This window comes from Varroa destructor, unplaced genomic scaffold, assembly GCF_002443255.2.
Source record: "Varroa destructor unplaced genomic scaffold, Vdes_3.0 BEIS01000003.1, whole genome shotgun sequence".
Taxonomy (NCBI): Eukaryota; Metazoa; Arthropoda; class Arachnida; order Mesostigmata; family Varroidae; genus Varroa; species Varroa destructor.
The window spans coordinates 50,357,640-50,367,984 of record NW_019211456.1 but is presented as its reverse complement, the minus strand read 5'-3'; the positions used below and the strand labels follow the sequence as shown (position 1 = coordinate 50,367,984).

Here is a 10,345-nt window from a genome sequence, read left to right as displayed (position 1 = left end):
TATATATATATAAACTACTAAGTTTATCCATACGATGCAAATCGTTTATATGCTATTACTGCTTTTATAATTATTTTGTATCGATAGTTCCATTGTTCTTTTGTCTCCAGGCATTCTATATTTTGACCATGCTATGACTGGTCCATTCAAAGGCATTACATTTTGATTATATGGAAACCATCCATTTCGTGCTTTGCCAATCACTCCAGTTCCAGTTTTATATAAGAACTTCGGTATATATGTAAAGTTTTGTTGTTTGTGTGGATTACATGGTTACACGCTAATTCTTTAACAAATTCGTCAATTGTAGAAGGTGGAATAGCATATAAACGATTTGCATCGTATGGAGCGACACTTACAGAAACAAGTGTGCTATATCCGATGCATGATCGGGCAATCGGTGGAATATTGGAAAGAATAAAAGAATAAAATAAAAACAAAACATATCAGAAACCAAAAATAGTCTTTATTTCATCACAAGTATCATTATATTCAAAATGTTGAAAGGATCGATATGGCATCGATTCTTTGGGATCTGGGATGTGAATCAAGATATCAATGCGCCGCTGTAAAGCAGTGAAGGTGTATCCTTGAAAATGGTACCAATCCTTAGGGTGTTGATTTGAGGTAATGAATATCCAATCAGAAATAAAATTGGCAAATCCTCCTTTGACCGGTACCTGGTAAGGATATCTGTCCGATATTTTGAGTAGTTCGTCGTATTTAATCCATCCATAGAAATCGTCGATGATGACTGCTCTATGGTTTGAATATCCGTCCCACCAATTACCACGTGTTTTATAATATATTTCATCTTCGCCAACCAATTTTTCGGCACATTGACGAACACCGAAGCTTTTGCCTGTACCTGGGTAACCCCATACAATACACAGTTTGGTTCTGTGTGTTCTCTTAGTTCCCAGGCGTAACTGACATGCCAAATCTCTGATGCCACGTCCGAATTTAATGAAGGCAACAGGGTGATTCGTAGCAACAGCGTTGATTGGGTCATCTGTAGCATCCAGTAAAGTATCCACGACGTTGTGCAGGTCATTTCGTTGTCCTTGAGAATTGATTCTTCCATATTCTTCGTAATTACCTCCTTTTACACAATATGCACGATTCTGTTCTTCTGTTGGTCTTGCTATTTCTACATGTGCACGAGAGCTGATTAAGGCTTTGAATCTGTCTATGGTCGTTGGTATTCCTCGAGCTGCATAACCTTGTAAGTGGGGCGTAAGGGTGTTTGGGGCAACTTCGTATCCCCAGACAATATAACGAAAATTGCCTTTACCTTTCCATACGTGCAAATATATATATATATATATATATATATATATATATTATATATTAAACTGTAATATACAGTTAAATAAAGTTGTTTTAGTTTTGCTTCAGCTAAACATACACCATGATTTTATGCACATGTAAGCTGTGGCGGGTTCTCTATAATTTCTTGATTTCTTTGGAGTCCTGTTTTGATGAGATGTCGTACGGTACTTCAGTAGAATGCTAAGAATCGTATGATGTTAGGTCAGAGTTTTAACTTTATGCAAAATTGATGTGTTTGGTGCAGGCTGGTGGAAATCCTTAAGGCACAAGACCGCCCTGATCTTCAATTTGAAGCCGCATGGGCCCTCACTAATATTGCTTCAGGTAAGTATCTTGTTAATGCTAAGTGGCACATTTCTTCCATTCAGTGAATGAATGGGATGGATTTCTAGTAGTATACTTACACTTACTACTACTTAGTAGTATACTTAAGGATTAATTATTTGCAGCAATATTTTAGGGATAACTCAACGCTTAGGTTATTTGAATATGGCAGTTTATTATTTCTATAAAATTTTAAGTTTTATTAAATAATACGTTAGTTGCTATGGCGAATAAGTGCTATAGGTAAATAAATCTAGAGACTTAACTAAAGTAGATTGTAAGATGTAGGTTTTTTAAATAAAGCCATAGTTCTTGAGCAATGGTCAAACTGTAATATCGCTTGCTTTGGCATATCCTGATAGGAAAAAAACGGGAGGTTTAAATACGTAGGGTGTACGTGGCCTTTCACAAAGCATCGATTCCGTGACTTCAAAATTCCGACTAAGCCATCGTAATGCATTGATACATAAGTATCGCTGTATTTATAACCGACATATGTGATTGGGAAACTGGTAATATAACGCGCCCTCCAGCATATTAAAGCTAAATTTAGGCGAAAAAATTTAACCTTCATCATTACATACCTCATACTCATTTCGAAACATATCCATAATACAAATAATTTTTTAGTAAGGCCATTCTTAAGCAGCTGACTTTCCAATGTAATTTTCTGTGCTTAAACGAACTTTCTTTCTTAGACAACCTGTCCTTCATAATTATGCATAAGATTCATTTAATATTGCTTTTCAAAAATAATACGTTGTTCGTAGCTTTCAAAAGCTACGACCAACATACTATTAGCAGCCGTTAATGATGTGCTAACATCTGTTTCTAAAAGAGATTCGAAATAAATTTAATGAATTAGAATTGCTTTTCACGGGTCAAGCGTTTATGAGAATAAATATCTACGAAAAACAAAACGATTCAAAAGACCGAAAGGAAGACGATTCCAAAAGAAAGCGCGGTGAACAAGCACGGAACAAAATAAATTTTCAGTGCATATATGCATGTGGCGTCTTATATTAGATTAAAAAATCTCTTTAAGCGACTTTTAAGGGGTAATTCTATGGAATTAAGGTTGCATTCGCGGTTTATTAAATATGTATATATAAAAAGCTTCATAAAGAATTAGAATTAACAAGTATCACCCTCTGTTGAACTAAAGGCTGGCTTAGTAACTATTATGCAGGATCTATAACACTTTTATGTGGACGGCACATATGAACATCAAGCGAACGCGGTTAACCGTCGACCAAAATAGATAAAGAAATATCGTTTTTATCAAAACGATTTGTTTTCCCAACAACTTTTACGTATGCGCATTTACTTTACGACCTACTTAAAGATATTGATACAGAGTCTAAAGAAATACATGTCTTACTTGATTTCAGGCACGGCGGAGCAGACGAAGTGCGTCGTCGGGGAAGGCGCTTGTCCATTGTTCATACAGCTCCTTGGATCGAAACACAATAATGTGGCTGAGCAGGCTGTGTGGGCGCTGGCAAATATCGCAGGCGACGGACCTGAGTACCGTGACATGCTGATTCGAAACGGAATAATACCTGCTGTGATTAAGCTTATAAAGCAAGATACGTCATGCAACTTCTTGGCCAATGTGTCTTGGTGCCTTAGCAATCTCTGCCGCAACAAGAATCCTCCTCCTCCGCTCGAAGCTGTTGTGGAATGTCTTCCTGCGATAAAGCAACTCTTGATGCATGAATCCAACGCCGTGATTTCGGATGCATGTTGGTCTCTCTCATACATTTCCGACGGAACCGATGACCGCATTCAAGAGGTGCGTAAACTATAATATTTATCGATATGTTGTTACATATTTTTCGGAAAATAATATCGATTCAGAATTTCCATGCGAATGGCAAGTATAAAGCTTGATGAATGGATCATTCTTTAATATTATGCAGCACTATAGCATGGAGATGCCCAAATTTTATACACATTGCTCAAAATATACAGAATGCTGTAAGATTCACTGCTTCAATATAAGATGAGCATAAACTTGTAGAACAGACGATGCCTTTCGTGTAAGATGTATTCCAGGCCATTAACAAGTCAATAAAAAAAAGTGAATGAAATAAAAAGTAGCTATAGTTTATTCTATAGCTCTAGTATTTGGTAGAAGTGAAATAGTAGTAGTGGAAAACCTCAAAGATCACCTTAAAGCTAAGGCTCTTTTTCATTTGTTTACACGAGTTTTTCAAGCATGCATGCCCCGATTCGCCAGGGATGAGGAGAATTTCATCTACACATGCTGTCACACACTAACAAAACAAAAATCGGTAACTAAAAGCTCACTGCGATCAAAATATAAAACCTAATCTAACTACATATTCTTGCTCGCTACAAGAAGCTCCAGCTAAGTACAATAAGCCTTGTTTTCAGTCGTCCTTATGTCGAAAAATTTTTCCACTAAGAAGATATGGCACATTATTAAATAAAGTTTCACGAAATATTCGGGCGCGAGAGGTTTTGAAGAGCCTGTTGTTTGATCGGAGCGTTAGCTTAATCTTCTGTCTAGTTTTTAGAAAAACTCGAAAAAATAAGTTTTGTCTGTATAGCCTCCGTCAGTTACGTATAATATAAAAGCAACGTTGTAGTACATTATAATTTATAATAAATAAAGTTGGGTCCAATATTTCTCTAATCTAATCGGCGTTCGGGTAGCATAATATTAGTTCTTATAACAAACTGGCTTCAGGTAATTACTAAATGAAAGAGCAAGAGTTTTTTTTCTATATGCGTATCAATATTATATATCATATCAGCACAAGTGATGGTTTCCATATAACCCGATTTAAGTGATATCTGCGAATTGTGTCTCGGCTTTTTGCTAAAATTAAAGTGTAGTATCGGTTCTTATCATTTCAGTCTTTCAATAAGCGCCTGTTACTTTCACTTAAGTATCTTATTATTAAGATACAGTTCGCCAATTTAAATACCTAAACTCAGCCGATGTTTTATTTAACACACCATCCCCGAGGTGGTGAGGTATTTTTCACATCCCTGCTATTTGAGATTGTTTTAAAGCCGACAAACATTTTAATGCTTCAAAAATCGTTAGTAGTATGTGAATGTTAGAAACAGAAAGGGGTTTTTCCCGTTTTTGTAATATATATAGTTGTCCCGAAGATTTTTACATGCACACATTAACTACAGGCCTGAACGATTTTTATTCCAACTAAATTAGTTTCCCTTTTGATTATGTAAATCATGAGTATGTAGAACTTGGTATAAAGGACAGGCATTTCTTCCAAATAAGTCATAAACATTTTAGGATCTCAGAAAATGAAGATCGTTTAACTTTCCTTTTCTGATGATTAGCTATGACTTGAACATTTACGATTAGACAGTGGTTGACCAGCACTAGGTTAGATACCATAGTAAATAAGTCAAATATTCTTATTATATCTGTGTAATGGTGTCCATTGTGTAGCAGGATTATTTTGTTGAAGTATATTGTTTCTTTGAATGTGTGGAAAAGCTCCCTCTTTTTCTGTTTATATAGGATAATCTCCCAGACTGATGTCTGTAGGCTTCATACCACAAGACATCTTTGCTGATCCACCGAAAAGCTTTTTCGACAAGTTAGGGATGTGATGGAATAACTTGAGTTTTTTTCAGTAGCGTAGCCTCGTTTGTAGCGCTATGCTTGCTTATAGCCATAGGTGACAATCCGGTTCTGCTAGATTCTAACAAAATTAAGTGACGTTGCGGTGATGCAAAGCAATTCAATGAACGGATTTTCCGCGCCTTGGTGAGCGCATGAGAAATTACGTCGTCTAAATTGGCAAATTGTCACTATGGAATGCAAATGGAGCTGTCTTCAAAAGCGTCTCGAATTTCAACTTCTTAGTCGACCTGGTATCTCTGAATTTATGTGAAGAGACAAAAATTAGACGAATTTGCTTCTGATATACTTCGGGCTAAAAAATTAAATCTGTCCTTGTACAGGGGTGTGACGTGTAGTAAAAGCATGCATTGATTATCGACTAATAAACTCCTAAGTCTCTTCACATTGGCATTCCATATAAACCCAAATATACAAAGCGTTTTTACAAAGCTTTTCTATTTCAGAAAATCAAAGAAAAACAAATAGCAAATTCCGGTTGTTTCAACAATATCGCTGTTTCTCAGCGCGAACGCCGATAGAGGCAGAATTTCTTCCCAAAAATTTTCCCAACATGGAAAAAGCTTACGAAGCTAGTCATCTTGCTATCTAATTGTTTGATCAAGTTCTGGATAACTCTTTACTATTCTGAGAGTGGTGGTGTAATTACTTGAATATGAATGTTACAAATTTAATCTGATTATGTCTGTTTAGATGTTTTTTGCTTTTCTATTAAAATACCTTATGGAACGTTAGATAGGGTATTTGACATTAAGTGGGTCTTAGCTTCTTTGCATGTGCCACTATTATCACTTCAAATAATCCGTTTTATTCAGATACTTCGGTCTCTTTTTAGGAAAATGACATTGGTACTAAGAATATGTCCCTCAAAGTGTTAACTGAACTGAATCGAGGTTTTTCAAATTATCTGAATAATAAGGCAGTTGCGACATAATCCTGCTACTTCGATTTTGCCAAAGCTGTCAGCTATTCATAAATAAGACAAAATAAGGCTTCAAGTTGGCAGGATCTCTCCGTTCATAGAAACTTGTATCGATCAATGAGAGATAAAGCGAAGGATTTGTAATGACCGAATAAAAAAAAAATTGTAAAATATTAATAACTATGCGCAGGCCGATTTGTAAATAACAGTGTAGTACCATAACTACTGTTTAATTCATACACGTAGCTAAAAAATAGGTACTAGCGAAAGGATAGATGTTGAATACGCTTATTCTACTATTTAGCTGATAAATTAATGTGCATTATATTAATACTTGTACAATACCATTAACTCCGCATGCTTTTGCTTATGATGACTGATTTACCTTAGGTGGTGGACCAATACGTACTCGATCGTCTCGTAAGCATAATTAGTTCTTCAAATGATCGTAATCTTGTTGTACCAGCGTTACGCACCCTGGGTAATATTGTCACCGGAACTGATGTACAAACGCAAGCGGTGATCGACCACGGTGCCTTACCAGCCTTCAGGTAAAAGTCTGATCTGCAGAGCTAGCATGTATAAGTTGACATAATCTTGTAGGTGTACAATGATCATCATTTTATTGAGTTCTCTAATGTTAACTTTTTTATTCTTTAATTAAATTAACTTAATTAGTTAAAATTAATGAACTAAATTAGGTATTAATTTAGTCCTTTAATTGCATAGCCGTTTGATTAAAAAAAATCAGTAATCGAGTAATCAACGTAATCGAAAGTAATCGAGTACAGACATTCGCAAATCTTTAGTGTTTGTTTCGGTTGTAATACAAGTTTTAAGTTTTACATACCATAAATGTGCTAACTTGAATTACTTAAAATCAGTTTTTTCATTTGTATCACGGTGACCTCGTTAAATAAATAAACGTTTTTCATGTGTGAAGATTTTGTGTACAATAATGTGAAAAGGGCGAACAAAAATATATTTTAAGAAAACTTTGCTTTGGTCTTGGATTTACCCTTTTCAGTTATAATTTATTAAAGGTTTATCACATCTCGAAAACTTGTGTGCAGGCATCTTTGTGATTGGTTTAATTTTGATTTCTCGTAGCTCAAAGATAGTGTTAGGTATTGTGAAATTGGAATATATTAATAAGAGTTAAAACACCTTCTTGCTAAGTAGTTTTGTGAAAGGTGTTTAAAACCTCACTCTTAAGCCCGTCTTGCATAATCCACATGGTTCGACATCAATACTTATAAAATGAAATTTCCGGGAAAATAATGATCCTCATCACAATCAAAAAGGCAAAAAAAAACAACGTATGTCATCTGGCCATGGCTAAAAATATTCTTAAAATCTAAATGAGTACTGGAGATGCTGCTGAAACAATATTTGAAAATAACCTAAATCTAAACTGAAAATAATTTTTTTCTGGCAAATAACTTGCGATTATATATATATATATATATATATATATATATTATATATATATATATATATATCCGAATATATATATATATATATATATGTCCGAAAGAATATAGTTTTAAAGTGAACGCTCTCTTCCTCTCTCTCCCTCTCACTCTCTCTTTGTGATATGGGCAAATAAGAGAATAGCATAGAGTTCACTTTGATGATAAATGAGAATCATACCTTTCTAAGATTTGCGGTTTTCTGTCACTTCTTAAGAAAGAGCTTTTTTTTTATTTGAAAGTTTCGAGACTATGGGTTAGTATTACTCTATCATAGCTAATATGAAGATGCAGGCTGCATAATAGACTGTAGTGGAAATTTTCAGTATTTCGATTTAGCCCAACAAATTGTCCTAAACCTTGCACCGCAGTTTTGCGTAGACCGTAAACTGAACGTATTTAGTGCGTCTTCAATTGAGATTTAAGCCAGATATCACAAAATCAGATAACACTGATTGCGCGCAAACAGTGTAGTTTTATGCTCTGACTCGTTAAATGTTACTCACTTCTGTTATTTTACTTCTCAGGCATCTTTTAACTAATGAGACATTGAATCTCCGCAAGGAAGTGGCATGGGCACTCTCAAACATCACAGCTGGCAATCAAAGTCAAATCCAAGCTGTGATTACTGCTGGGCTTGTTCCTTGTCTCATCGAACTCATTCAACATGGAGATGTCAAAACGCAGAAAGAGGCTACTTGGGCCATTTCCAATTTCACTTGTGGAGGAAGCGTAGATCAGATAGGATTACTGGTCCAAGAAGGTGCGTGTGGTTGTACGATTGACTAGTGGTTCTCGTTGGTGGTAGAACTTACCCCGGTATGTTTTAATACCCTCATATTAAACATCGTTTGAAACTTGGTTTTATTTTCAACAACTGCTCTTGATAATAGATCTAGATAATAGATAAGATTAAGTAAAATGTCTGCCTGCTACAATATAAATACAGCAATACGAAATGTACTATTATAGCCCCGCACGTGCTTTATATTGGTATAGTCTTTCACTGAATACACAAGAATCTTCATATTAATCGTGCCTAAGATGCATAAGAGAAAGTATTCCACATTCTTACTCAAGTCTGTGCTTTCATTTTCATAACACATAAAGATTTAAATGGTGAAGTCAATAATTTTCATTATATATATCGCTTTTTTCGGGGAATCGGCGAAAAGAAAGTTGATTAATGAAAAAATCCACGGCACCTTCTGTTAGATATCACTATGCTGGGACTACGTCTTCCTTTAGTCATTGTGCGAACCTGCGGAGGCCGAAGTGCTTTTAAACGTAAAGCAACTTGGCCAGACAGGCTAATGACATTTCAGTCTGGCGCCACTCGCTAGCAACATTTCATGCGAAAAAAAAATTATTTTTTCGAAAATTGCGAAATTTCGCGCAAAAATTTGAGATTGCAAACGATGCGGCTGCATTGAATAGCTATTACACACTATAGTTCGAAAATTAATGCTAAGCTGCCGCATTGATAATACTAGAGATACTTTTCTTAGTCATCGCTTCCTAACAGTTAGTTAGCTTAATATAAATCTGGAGTGCATTAGTTTAAAGTCATATTTATATTCGACTTAATGTAAACTTCAGGTGTACTCCAACCGCTTATTGACATGTTAACTCAAAATGACGCTAAGATCACTATGGTGGTTCTGGATGCTGTAAGGAATATCCTACAAGCCGGCGACAAGATGAACCAGCGTGATACCCTGTGTGAGGTACTCGAGGAAATGGGACTTGTTGATCAACTCGAGCGATTGCAGGCCCACGAAAACGAAGAGGTAAGAAGGACCGTCACTCGCGTTACTGTTCTGTGTTGTAATTAACCTGTCTCGTGCAATTATTCATATTAATGTTTTGAAACGTGCGATTGAAAATACGTGTATGTATATGTATGTATGTATAACATAATTCACTAACTATGAAGACGAAAAACAATGTTACGAGTTTTAGATTTACGGGATGGCGGTTAAACTCGTTGAGGAATATTGGGGCGCAGAAGACAGCGAAGGTGAAACAGGCCCTGCGGTAGCTGAGGACGGTCAGCATTACATGTTCAATCCCAACAATCCTGGATCCGGCAATAGTCAGTTCCAGTTTTAAAGTTCTATAGGTAAATAAATAACAGTGGCAAGCGACTACTGTTTACATGATCTCCAATATTTTCCTCTCTCTAGGCCTATCTGATCTTATATGTGCAAAGCAATAGATCACAACTACCAAACCATTGCTATTTCACGGGTTACGTTTCCGAAAGATTTTGTTTTTAGTCAAAAATATTATGGTTACTATCCGCAACTGATAGTTCCTTCGTACAAAAATTGGCTCAAGCAAAAATGGCTTTGGCTACGTAAAAATAGCCATCTATGTTAAATGTTTACGTAGAGATGTGTTAAATGAAATGACTGGTCAAATTAACACAGAGTAATAAAGCTCTCTGACAGGTTTTGACCACCTAACTCAAAATCAGTTAGCTAATGTTTAAGAATTTAGTAAAGCGCTTTGCTGGATCGCCTAATTTTATTATATTTATCACTCTTGAATAACGCTGCATTTTTTTAAGAAATTGGTGTGGACATATCTATAATGAATGCGACAATCATTATCATTGTGAAGAATAAAACAAATGATTGGGTTCAA

General features: G+C 35.6%; 1 protein-coding gene across 2 annotated transcripts in view; it reads left to right on the top strand.

Annotated features, from left to right (window-relative positions):
* The window catches only part of LOC111247703 (importin subunit alpha-1-like), a 14,408-nt gene extending 4,063 nt beyond the window's left edge, over positions 1 to 10,345 (top strand). Inside the window, exons 3-8 of one of the 2 annotated variants that reach the window (XM_086984998.1) lie at positions 1,577 to 1,656; positions 3,048 to 3,451; positions 6,615 to 6,775; positions 8,224 to 8,459; positions 9,296 to 9,486; positions 9,633 to 10,345. In XM_086984998.1, coding sequence (XP_086841124.1) covers positions 1,577 to 1,656; positions 3,048 to 3,451; positions 6,615 to 6,775; positions 8,224 to 8,459; positions 9,296 to 9,486; positions 9,633 to 9,737 — 1,177 coding nt within the window. In that variant the 3' untranslated portion in view covers positions 9,738 to 10,345. The remainder of the gene's footprint in view (positions 1 to 1,576; positions 1,657 to 3,047; positions 3,452 to 6,614; positions 6,776 to 8,223; positions 8,460 to 9,295; positions 9,487 to 9,632) is intronic. The other variant, XM_022798961.2, reaches the window with a different exon arrangement.